At 34.2% G+C, this 12024-nt stretch overlaps 2 protein-coding genes across 4 annotated transcripts; both read right to left on the bottom strand.

The window, feature by feature from the left end:
• Window positions 1-759: 759 nt before the first annotated feature.
• LOC123014882 (protein enabled) lies at window positions 760-8036 on the bottom strand. 3 transcript variants are annotated; one of them, XM_044414178.1, is made up of 8 exons: window positions 7849-8036; window positions 6644-6682; window positions 3510-3675; window positions 3297-3452; window positions 2750-3238; window positions 2417-2563; window positions 2090-2366; window positions 760-2038 (listed from the first exon to the last, which is right to left on the bottom strand). In XM_044414178.1, exons 1-8 carry the CDS (start codon window positions 7851-7853, stop codon window positions 2010-2012), a joined length of 1308 nt encoding a protein of 435 aa, XP_044270113.1. In that variant the 5' UTR covers window positions 7854-8036; the 3' UTR covers window positions 760-2009. The 3 variants fall into 3 exon arrangements, with proteins under 3 accessions (XP_044270113.1, XP_044270114.1, XP_044270112.1); XM_044414179.1 differs by lacking the exon at window positions 6644-6682; XM_044414177.1 differs by lacking the exons at window positions 6644-6682; window positions 7849-8036 and adding an exon at window positions 5121-6612.
• A 110-nt stretch (window positions 8037-8146) lies between these two features.
• LOC123014857 lies at window positions 8147-12016 on the bottom strand. Its single transcript, XM_044414146.1, has 14 exons — window positions 11696-12016; window positions 11542-11642; window positions 11188-11496; window positions 10887-11137; window positions 10515-10676; window positions 10346-10470; window positions 10249-10294; window positions 9577-9650; window positions 9426-9526; window positions 9076-9375; window positions 8693-8940; window positions 8483-8644; window positions 8302-8432; window positions 8147-8246 (listed from the first exon to the last, which is right to left on the bottom strand). The coding sequence occupies exons 1-14, from the start codon at window positions 11818-11820 to the stop codon at window positions 8189-8191; spliced, it is 2193 nt and encodes a 730-aa protein (XP_044270081.1). The 5' UTR covers window positions 11821-12016; the 3' UTR covers window positions 8147-8188.
• Between the last annotated feature and the right edge of the window lie 8 nt (window positions 12017-12024).

Raw genomic sequence — 12024 nt, 5'->3', positions numbered from 1 at the left:
CCTTTTTTCTTATTTTAATTAAAAAAATATATATTTTTGTCGCCTAGAGAATTTTGTGTTAGTTGGTATCGGTTGGTAACACCTGTTTTTTGAGTCATTTCTGCCGTCTGTCATTAAAAATAAAATTTACAAATTATTAGTTATTAGTATTACAACATAGTAATAATAAATAAAATATGAGAAACAAAATTTAGTTTGCACTCCGCCCGAAATTCGCGAAATTGCCGAAGCAACAACGCAAAATTTGTTACCTGACAAGTCAAAAGCGGCATCCAAAAACTAAATAACCCTAAATTCATTAAAGCACAGTGTGCTTTTATAGAGCCATAAACGACTCCTACGGGACACGTTAATAAACGTATTATAAACGCAAATTAGAAAAAAATGTTTATTAATGATACGGTACGTCCAAACCTGACTGGACATTAAATTTTGGAAATTTTAATTGTTCAGACTACAAAGACAATTGTGCATCTCCATAATTACTTTTATCCATATAGTTTAGTAAAAATCTACCTTTCATTTTCAAATTACATGTATTTACTTTTTTATGATTGTCGACATGTCTATATTTTCCTTTGATGTTTTTTCGCAAAATAAACATTTGTTATGTCCTGCAATCGAAAAGTACATTTTGTACAATACATGGAAAAGATAAGATTATGTTGAAATTCCTTTGTTGTCGCTGCAGGAAAACTCGTCGGTGAAGGTAAATAATAATGGCGCAGTGTTTGGGGTTTTGCAATAAAGATATCAAAAAACGTTTAATACTTTATTGGGAAAATAAATTAGTCACGAATTCACACAAAAATAAATAATCGAGGTGAAACAAGACAAAGACTAATCCACTACAAAAAACCAGTTACGTACTTCAAATGTTTATTTCAATACATTGTAAAATTTGTAACGTAATCGTAGTTACGAATGAAAATGTTTTTTAAATATAAAAAATTAGAAAAATTGTGCTAATTTTGAGTTGAGATCACATACAAAATAAAAATAAGAAGACAAAACAAAAAAGGTGCTAGACAATATACAATAAATTCAAATGCAGTTATATATCACAAAGTTATAACATATGTACTTAAGAAATTATATATAAAATTGCAATCACTGATTATGTCTGTAGTACAATATTTTTCGCTCAATGCTTCGTTTTTTGGGTGAGCTTTCGATAACAATCCACTATTCACAAACACGACAGCGAGAATGTATAAAACTGCCGTCTGATGCAGGATTACCAATGGTTTGTTTTCATATAAAATGTGAAGAATGATAAATGGAAACGTTCGATGTATATATGATTTGACACTAATCTAATAAGCATCTATTAACTTATGATTCTATACACACGATCATTGTTTCCCTTCATTTTGAACAAAATAGAAAAAAAATGGAATGAAAACTGTCTTACTCTCTCACATTGTTGGCACCAAAGCATTAAATGCGTACAACCACTCAGAGTAAGACAATTTTTTGACATTTTCTTGGGCAACGAATCAGCTGTTAATAAATATGTAGGTCATTGGAAGTCCTATATAAATATTTACAAAAGTTGTAGCACTGTTTGATTACGTTCAATGAGACAGTGTTACATAGGAATCACTGAAAATCTTTAAATGCCTAATTAACTTATAATAAAATAAATACTATGTTAGAACTTATAATAAAAGTGCTCTATATCCACGACATCTATATAGCATTACTTTAAAATTCCGCTATTCTGTACTTGACACATGCAATCATCACAAATAAAAACTTTTAAATTATAATAAGTAATAAAAAAGATTCAACCTCATGTGTCTAGACCCGTCGATCAACGCCGTTGACTAATTACGAAAAACGTACAGAACAGCAAATAGGAAACATTAATAACATACTCGTTCCATAAACGTACATTTTTTACGTTAATACCGATTACTACTGTTTAATGTTAGAAACTGTCGCATGATTTGATCCAAGTGTAAAACTTTAAAAAATTTTCACGCACAAAATAAGGCAATAAGAAATTACCTTCGGTTCAGTTCTGATTTGATTGCTGGAAAAACAACAATTAATCAAACACACTACAAGAAAAACATTTCTTTACCGTCTATTATATCCTGTTTCATCTTTGTTATTTCTTTCCTCACTTCTTTCACTATTTCGTTTTTGAGACTGTCTAATTCGGTTGGTCCAAGAGACAGCCCTGAAACTTCCGATAGGCCGTTTACTTTTAAAATTGTCTCCTCGGAAGCAGAGCCAAACCGTTTTCGGATACTTTTCGGCGATTCGGAAAACTTAGACGTATTACTCGGCAACGTATTCGTTTTCTCCCAAACGGCCTTTTTCTCTTCTTCATCTTTGTCGGGGATTTTCTTCTCAACCTAAAGCAAACTTTTAACACAAATTACTTCTAAAACAAAAAATTACTTACAGCAGCTCTTCTTCGAGCTAACGTTTTGGCCATTTCGTCCATCATCGATGCCATACTTCCTCCACCTCCCCTCCCGAGCGTCCCGTAATTACTACTCCCCCCGCTGCTGGTCGACGAGCCGCTGTTCTCAGTCGGGGGCGGCGTATTCTAATAAACAAAAATATTTTCTCTCAAATATTGAAAAATACCGACGCCTATGGATAAAATCCGAGGTTACCATGGTTACTACACTTGTATCCATGACAACCCAGTGTTTTTCAATAGCTAATTATTATTCCATAGGCGTCGCATATAGGTTTATAAGGTCACATAATTTATTTTTTTTATGTTCACCTTGTTATTCCTCTTCAACCTAGCGTTTTGCAACTGCGCTGCCAATGAGTTCACCTCTCCGCCGTCGCTGCTCTGCGACCTCGACATGTTCATAGGAGGTGGTGGTGGCGGCGGCGGAGCCGCTCCTCCCGTCGGAGGCATCGGTGGGCCACCTGGTGGTGGTGGCGGCGCTGGGGGCGCGCTCACCGTTCTTTGGTGTCCGCTCGACGGTGGCGAAATAGGCGTAGGGGCGACGGCGGCAGCAACCGACATCGGCATTGCCGGCGCCACAGGCACGTTGTTTTGGGGAGTCATCGGCGACGTCTGCTGGGGCGACATTAGCGAGTTTGATATCCGCCGTTCCTGGATCATGGCGACATCTTCGCGGGTCATCGTGCGGTATCCCATGTCTTCGTCGTATTGTTGTTGGGGAATCGCCGGTTGTTGGATTTGAGGGGGCATCTGGGGGGCGTATTGGGGAGTCGGTTGTCGAACTATATTACTAAGTACCTATTCAAGTTTTTTTGCAATTAGTAAAGTAATGAATTGAAACTGATTAATGAATTACTTCTAAAGAGTGGAACATTGCCCTGGCGAAGAGATCCGCATCTTCTTTTGAGCTGAAGTTTAACCCGTAAACCTGTTTATTGTCACGCCACTGATGAAATGTGGCAGTCGCTTGATTGTATTTCAGTCCTTTTAAAATGGCACAATTTATAACAACCTGAAAATTGTTAGTTTAAATAAATAAAAAATTATTGAAAGGGAGACAGTAGCGTACTTCATGATCTTGGAGTTTTCTTCCGACGACACGGAATGTCTGTTGTACGGTATGTTGGTATATGTGAACTTTTGATAATCCCGATGATGTTCCTGAGGGAATCCATTTCTTATTAACGTCATCGTAGATCATAACACTAGCTCTTGCGCTAGCTATCGATTGTTCACTATAAAGAAAAATAACAAAAAATTAAAATTTAGATAATACCATCATTTCAAAAATTCTAATAACATTAATTTATTACATTGAATTTGAATAAACATGCAAAAAAATGCCCAATCTTTAATTTAAAATTCAAATCCGTTTTAAGAAATCTAATAAAAATGGAATAAAATACTCGTCTTCTATTAAAAAAATTAAGATAGAAACAGAGTACTGGCAAAAGTAATGTTACGCCATTGATGTCGCCAGCGGCTTTAATGTTGTTGCTCAATGTTTGTTGAATTTTTAATGTGTTAGGTTTTTTGAGGTTCAATTAGTAATTCTGTGCGTTTGCTTTTCGGTTAGTTTTGACTTTTTGGTAAATTTTGATAGTGGCTTTCCATGTTTTTTTGAAAAACTAAAACTTTATTTTATATAATTTTCAAATTGCCTAAAAGCAATAGTTAGCGCTAAAGAATAAATAGTGGGCGTGTTAAAAGACAATTTAACGAAGAATCCAAAAAAATTATCCAGTATCTTTGAAAAATTTTAAGTAGAAAATCTGAAAATGTATTTTCACCCTATATGGGGACCACACCAAAAACATCAAAAAGGAATTACACTGAACATTTGTGACATTAATATTATCAGTAATACATTTTTTAAATAATAAATAAACGCAAATATCTCAGGATAAAACAATTTTTTATTTGGTTTCGTTTTTATCGTTGACAGGTAAGATTTGATTTGATTAGGATAAAAATATTTTTCCATTCTACACAGATTAAACGTGATACTGGAACCCAAATTCAATAATTTAAAAGCATAATTTATAATCATGTCTATACATTTTAAAACTGTATTTGAATACCATAAATTAATCTTCAATTTGCATTGATTTTGTGTTTATTTAATAACTCGTTTTTAACCATAATTTAATTGAATTGAAGCTGATAAGAAATTATCTGATATGTTTCTATGAACACTTTAAAAACTACTAACAATTATTATTATTGTGTAGGTATTTGTATCATTTTAAAACACTCCACGTGGATGACATTCCGGAAAAATTAGAAAATTTTATTCATAGGTTTACGACACAAATCCAATAAAAGTCTTGATAAAATTTTAGATATTTATTATGGTAATGCAGTTACAGTTTTACGATCACATTTTCTAAAAAGTTAAATAAATAGGAGTATGTAATTTCAAAGGTGATTAGCTTTTAATGTAAATTAAAGCATTACAAAAGACAAAAAACAAACTGTATACGTGATAAAAAATGTGGATTAATCATTTGTAAGGAATGTATGATTAATTAAGTCAGAATATAACACAGATTTTAAGAAATGATGAAATGCGTAAAGTTTAATTATCTAAAAATGCCAAACAATGAAATTTTTTCACATTACAATTGATCACGATTAAAACTTGTTTCGGTAATATTTTTTAAATTAATATTTAACTGACCAGTTCCAATAATCTTGCCAGCTTTCTCGCAGACTCTTGCGCAACGTAACATTAAATTCCTCTTCAATCTCCTTACACAAATTATCCCTATCGAAATCCATTTCGACGACCACACACAATTTTTTTTTCGATGAAAAATAACAAACCACACGTGAACCAAAAGCCAAGCCACAACCGACTGGAAATTATGCTGACACAGATAGTTGTATTATTAATCAGGAAGTTTGGTAGCAAAGTTCAATATTAATATGAAGCAGGAGGGTCGTACGCTTTGTTTATGTGCGAGTGACACGACCCATATACAAACACTGACTCAAACTGGCCCTTAATCGTCGACAATAAGGGCTTAAATGGTTTTAAAGTAACGCTCGGCGTCAGGAATCCGCATGCAAATCGTCTTCCAAGTGATTAAATTTCGACTAAGTCGGCAGGTATTAGGCCTTGAGGACTCAATTAGGCGAGCCATATGGCTCCCCTAATTCTAATACTTAAAAAACGGACTGGAAGTAACTGAAAAAAATCGGTTGCATTGTTTTTAAGTGCAAAAATGTGGAAACAATGAGTTGTTATTGCAAAAATAATTCAACTAAATGGAAAAATGTGCTAGATTTTTAAGTTGGAAAATACCGCTTTTGTTAAATTATGGGCGGAAAGTAGAATTTCGGTGATAACCATGCTTTATTTCCTCGTGATAGTAGAGGGAAAACAAAAAATGAGATAACACGTAGTAATTGTAGTTAAAAATAGTAATCAATGTAATAACAATTGTTCAACAAAGCTGACGAAAAATTAATTATTCGAAAGTAAGATAGTCAAGTAAATTAGAAAATTGTCAAACAATTTTTGGGGTCGAGTGTCAAAAGCCTTTGACTGTTGATCTATCGGAAAATATTTTTTTGTAAAAACTTTAATTAAGTACAATTTTATTCATGTTTTGATTGGTTTCCTTCATTGTAACATAGATGAAGATGAAGCAAACTGTAGTCCTGATGATGTTAAAATTGCGAAACACGTATCCCTCATTCTAAAAAATTGGTAATGAATTGCTGATAAACCGAAAAAATGTGGTTTGGACAAAATCCAATTGAAATGAGTTATTTTTACCGTCAGCAAAAAGATGCAAGAGATATATTGATTTCCGCATCCGGTCAGAGTTTCGGCATGCATCTTAATTACGTATTCCAAAATCAGAATCATTGTTAATATCTAATAAGGATTTTATGCGTCATTTCACATTAAAATATTACAATGCTCGAGCTTCAGCTAAGAACGTTTCACTTTCACATAAAAGAGTAAAAGTCAATTAATTCCCAGGATCTAATTTCCGCAAAAGGAGGTCTAACGAAATTGAAAATGTGTGACACTTGTGGTCAACGTACTTTATTTTGAAAACGATTCGAAACAGGAAAAGAGTTATTATACCATTAAACTAAAGGTTGAAAAACTCATGCAAATATTATCACATGCACATGCAAAAGTGATAAGAACTATAATAAACGTCCACGATCATGCCAGGACGATACCTTCTACGAACTTCTTGACTGGAACTCATTTCGGCAATACTGAAACATCCCAGAGTTTTAGCGTGTGATGCGGAAGTCACGAATGAAAGCTACGCTTTATATCCGAGATATTTTCATACAGAGTCAGGACAAAAATTCGCAACTAACTACAATGTAAAGTCGAGTTTTGTGGGCGACTTCAATTGTTAAAGCCTACATGCCAGACAAAACTAAACAACGCGACATAGAAAATGGGCCTTTCTCACCACTTATGTACCCCATTTTTAGGAAAATCAACTGATTAGTATTTGGCTTAACTTTGTTACAGCTGATAAAAGAGTAACTATTTATGGAATTTTAGGGAAAGTGACATAATTATGTCACGGAGTATATGTGGTGCATTTTTTATGTCACGTAGTTTACTTCAAGAGACCTTTAAAGTTGGTTTAATAATTGCGTTTCAAGGCAATTATGTTTGGAGGTAAAATATAAATCAACCGCAAAATGCTTAAAAAGTGTGACATCCTTGAATTGTTCAATTTCCGGTTGACAGTTCAGGAAAACTGGCAACATTGTATGTTTTCCAAATTTTTGACATTTTTCACATTTGATTTTAGTTGTTGTCTGAAATTTTTTCACCCATGTTAAATTTACAGCGTTGCCAGTTGCTGCTCCATAAAAATCAACTGTTTAATTTTAATTACCACAAAGAACAAGAGGATGTCAGTGTCATTTGTCCAAACAAAACGAAAAAAAGCTAAATCAGCATCTAAAATATCCCGATAATGTAAACACTCCACCATATGTGTTTGAAACAAAAACTCGAGACTGCGAAACGAATTAAAATACCAACGAGGAGATTTAAAAAAAAAAGAGGATGAAATATGTTATTTTTTCGGAAGCCCTCGTAGGGTGAGTTCAACACACCCAACCTTTTAATAATCAATAAGAAAGAAGGAAAACAAAACAAAAGCATGCCTTTTTCGTTAATCACCGGCGAAAGTAATGAAAACAAGAACCGACAACAAATCCTTTGAACAACTGTCAAAAAATTGTTTTGCCGAACAATAGTCATAGTTGCTTGCAGGTTACTCCATTTTAGTGAGTTAGTAACCACAGTTATTTAATTAATTTTCATAACGACTCGTTTTTGTGTTAAATAACCGTTTTTTTTTGTTGCTAATCTCAGGTGGAATTGTTATTTAATTGTAAAATCCAATACTTACCTCATTTTGATGTTTTTTTTAATGAAAATCGACGATTAATTTTGCGATTACGTCGTAAACATCACTAAACCGACACTTCGCACTTCAAGGAATGTGTTTGAGCTTTATCTTTGGAAACTCCATTTAATAATCTCACCTTACTCACTATTACAAATTTATCATTCTACAGCAATCACCGCCATGTTACAAATTCGACCAGCCCGGCCGATGGCCAATCAGAAGCCGGCAAAGTGGCGCCTGGTTTGAATCTACACAGGTTTGAAATTGATTTGTTTAGAGGAGAATGAAACACAATTAATTCATTTAAAAAGGGTTTAATGTGAAATAATCTCCAATTGTATCACACTTGGGTCTGGTTTAACGTTTGTTCAAACTTGATACACTCATCAATAAATTCACTAAAAAGAAATTTTTGTTATTAACAGAGGAAATAATAAGTTGGCAAATCAGAACCTTATATAAGTCGGTAATTCCGGGGCCAAATAAATTAACATGTGATCGTAGCCCCTTGACTCATCAAACAAATGGAAAGTGACATTTCCCTGTGTTGTAAAATTTCTATTTTTTACGGCAGTTTCATAAAGCTACGAAAAATTTTTATTAGGAAATGGATTTACCGGAGCTAAAATCTCACTTTAGTCGCTGACTGGTAACTGACAATTGTATCATCTTTGGCATGCAGGATCATGATTGGGCAATCGACATCTACGACATATTTCGTAGATTCGAATCCGAATCCGTTTTTCACAACCGGATCTAACATGGTTTGCCTGTACCAAGGCAGCCATGATAGAAACTAAAAAACGTCTTTTTTTTAAACAAAAATAAAATACGGAAAAAATACTTTAACAAAAAAATGTTCCTCCATGACGTCAGGTACTGACGAAAACGGTGTCTCGAGAACGAGCCCCGAGGGAACGTGATTTTGTACTTTTAGGTTTGATATAGTGTGAGTGCTGACGCCGGTGCCGAGAGAGTGGCCCCAGAAGAAAATTCGAGCCTGAGTTTTTCCCCGAAGCCATATGTAGAAATTGACGATGTCGCGGACGATGTTTTCCTCTGTCAATTCGGCTTTTGTCGAGTCGCCGTAACCTGAAAAAAGACAATCACAAATTTGCTTTTTTAAATAATCAGTGCTACCAATGTAGCTGTTAAAAAACAAGTGTTGCCAACCACAAGGTTGAAATGAAATAGGCGCCGTTGCCGGCTTTCTTCATTTCCTCTTACCTCGATAATCAATCGCAATGACTTGAAAATACTTCCTCAAAATCGCGTACAGTTCTAATGGAACCGATCGTACGCCGCCATTTCCGTGCAAATACAACAAAATACTGTAATTCTTATTGGCTAAAATGTCCTCGTAGTTGTAGTAGTGATTATCAACAACATTGCTCAACAATTTGCTCGGCAGGATTTGCCACGCTCCTAATGTCACATTTTCTTTATCATCAACAGTTACATAAAAATTTCTCACTCCTTTTAAATGGAAACTCTCAATATCGGAAAAATTGGCATTCTCGGTTGACCCTGAAAAACACAAAAAAAATATTCATTCGCGCACTTTGTCAAATACTTACAAACTGGAAAAATGATGTTTCGTTGAATTTCTACACTCAACATGAACACAACCGGAATTATCACAAAAACTAGGAGAAACAAAAGGAGCAAGAGAGCAAATCTGGAACAAATCAATTAATATATCGCAAAGTGAATTTCTATAATACGTACAGATAAATACAAGTCCCTTTGAGGCATTTTTTCGACTTGCCCATCGTATTGTGTCTATTTTTCGCAAGAAATGGTTAAAACTGAAAAGAAACCGATGGGAAATATCAGTACAAAATTGCACAAACTTACCAACATGCTTTTGCTGAATTGATATTAAGCAATTAATGTTTATTACTTATTCGAAACTATCAAAATTACGTAACTGTCACTGCACAAAGCCTCGATTTTTAAAATTCCCGCTTTGTCACTTTTTGCAAATTCTTGGAGGTCGTCCACAAAAATAACAAATCTAATTGAAACCTTACGACCGAACTGATGCTTTCGTCGTTATAATCACTTTCTTGTCGCGTTTACGTAACCCAAACGTACATTAATTATATATTTTAGAAAGTGCATTATATTTAATTACGTTAGGTCGGTCTGCGGAAATCTCCCATGCGAATTGTGGGAGACCGAGAGAAGGAGAATGTTGCCAATTTTTGCAAACTGCTATTTTTTCGTAGAAAATAAACCGGAAATGTGCGCATCCCGAATTAAAGATTAATAAAATAAGAGATAAATCAATATTAGCATCAGGATTTTATGGGATGAGCAGAGGCGGCGCATAGGGCGGGGTCTGGGGGCAACAAACTTCAAACTCAACTGTCGATTTTTATTACCTTAAGTTGCTACATCCGTCGTATTTGTACTTAGAGTCACACAAATATAGTGAAAATAACTGAAATAATAATTTTATTTTCAATTTAATTCAATTTAATGTTTGACATACTTGATAAAATACGGAAAAAAATAATTTTGGTACATGAAATTGTGATTATAGCCTAGATTATAAGCAAACTGGTAATAAAATGTGGTTTTCACACCCGTCCTATTATTTTTCGCAATTTCATACAACTGAAACACAATTGAAAATCAAATTTTTGGAAAATTGGTTTTACCTCTCTTCCAAAAGTGTAAGGAACAACATTATCGTCTTCAGCACTGAGGATCATAATTGGAACGTTCACACTTAAAATATGTTTACTCGTGTCAAAAATAAAACCATTCTTTTGCAACGGTTCAATCACGGTTGCTTTGAAATATGGCAACCAGGCGAAAATCTAAAAAAAAATACAAAAAAACACTATTGAGACAAGAATCTAAAAACATTTTTATCGTTTGTATAAATGTAAAATAATCATGAGTGGCATACAACATTTTTTCCAGAACCTATACAGTTTCGAAATATTTGTAACATTGACTGAGATTCATACGTGTCAAATTACTTCAAAGAAATGATTTGTTTTTTGTTTTTTTTTGTGGGGGCTTACTTTACCGTAAGGGTGTACATACAACTCCTCGCTCATCTTCGTAAAGGGGGCTTCAAGGACCAAACCGATTGGCTGAGTGATGTTTTTTGATCGGATGATCGCGGCGGTCCTAGTCGCCAAAGCTGTGCCCAAAGAGTGGCCCCAAAAAAATATCGAGGCGTTGGTTTTCGTCAAAAGCCACTCGTATAGCTGGAGACAGTCATTCACAACAGCATCTTCCGATAATTCGGCTTTGGCTGAGTCAGCGTAGCCTTTAATTTAAAATCTCGATTAAATTAAAAATAAAACAAGTTTAGCGTACTTCTGTAATCAAATGTTATCACATGGAAGGCTTCACGAAATTTTTTGTATTTTCCAAACGACGACGATCTATCTTCTCCCGTACCATGAAAATAAAGTAAAACATTTCGAAAGTTGGATTTTAGGGCAGACTCGAAATCAAACTGGGGTTCTGTTATTATTTCTTCTTCGTATATGTAAGGTAATAAATGCCAGACACCCAACGAAATTATTTTTTCACTGTTCAAGTCGTGCACCGAGACGTAAAAATTTCTCAAACCCGCTAAAAGTTCGTGTTTTTCAAAATAACTGCTTTTGCTCGGTAAATTCCCTACAAACTYCAATTAATTRGTGATTGAAATTGACTTAAACTTACAATTGGTGAATATAAGAATCCTCTGTAGGGCAATAGAATTCATAAAAATCAGTGGAAAGCCTACAAATACCAACAAAAAACCCAATATGATAAGCGCAAGTCTGAAAAACGCTTTAAATAATTAAATAACTCTCGCTAATTAAATTATACTTACAAAAAAATTCCTACATATTTTAGTCTCTTTTTAGCCGCTCTGCTGAGTGGCTTTCTTACATAAAAAATTGTTCTTCGTTGATTTTCTTCCGGGGGCTGTTCCTCGTCTACCGTTTCAGTTTTCATTGTTTTTGAGCCATTTTTTATTGATTTCTTATCGATCTGGCTTCGCACTCACTTGGCTATGTTTCCACATTATTAACGCTAATATCATCATCGTGATAATTAATTTTGTTTAAAGATAAGGATATTTATCTGATATTAATTGTTAATTCGCAAACAACAAAATTCAAAATTGCATAACCTTAAATGTCAGCAGGGCTACCACCA

This window comes from Tribolium madens, unplaced genomic scaffold, assembly GCF_015345945.1.
Source record: "Tribolium madens isolate multiple individuals breed KSU strain unplaced genomic scaffold, Tmad_KSU_1.1 Scaffold_97;HRSCAF=244;Tcas5.2_LG3a, whole genome shotgun sequence".
Taxonomy (NCBI): domain Eukaryota; kingdom Metazoa; phylum Arthropoda; class Insecta; order Coleoptera; family Tenebrionidae; genus Tribolium; species Tribolium madens.
The sequence above is the reverse complement of the archived record's forward strand: the minus strand, read 5'-3'. Positions and strand labels throughout refer to the sequence as shown.

Bases quoted from the DNA above. Each gene is read 5' to 3' on its own strand.
- LOC123014882 (XM_044414177.1), bottom strand. From the start codon at position 5,221: ATGGATTTCGATAGGGATAATTTGTGTAAGGAGATTGAAGAGGAATTT. The intron at 3,676-5,120 runs GTCAGTTAAATA...TTTTCTTTATAG, and splicing joins TGGCAAGATTATTGGAACTG to TGAACAATCGATAGCTAGCG. The intron at 2,039-2,089 runs GTAAAGAAATGT...TTGTTTTTCCAG, and splicing joins GAAACAGGATATAATAGACG to CAATCAAATCAGAACTGAAC.
- LOC123014857 (XM_044414146.1), bottom strand. From the start codon at position 11,820: ATGAAAACTGAAACGGTAGACGAGGAACAGCCCCCGGAAGAAAATCAA. The intron at 10,471-10,514 runs GTAAAACCAATT...ATTGTGTTTCAG, and splicing joins CTTACACTTTTGGAAGAGAG to TTGTATGAAATTGCGAAAAA. The intron at 8,433-8,482 runs GTGAGATTTTAG...AATTTTTCGTAG, and splicing joins GTTACCAGTCAGCGACTAAA to CTTTATGAAACTGCCGTAAA.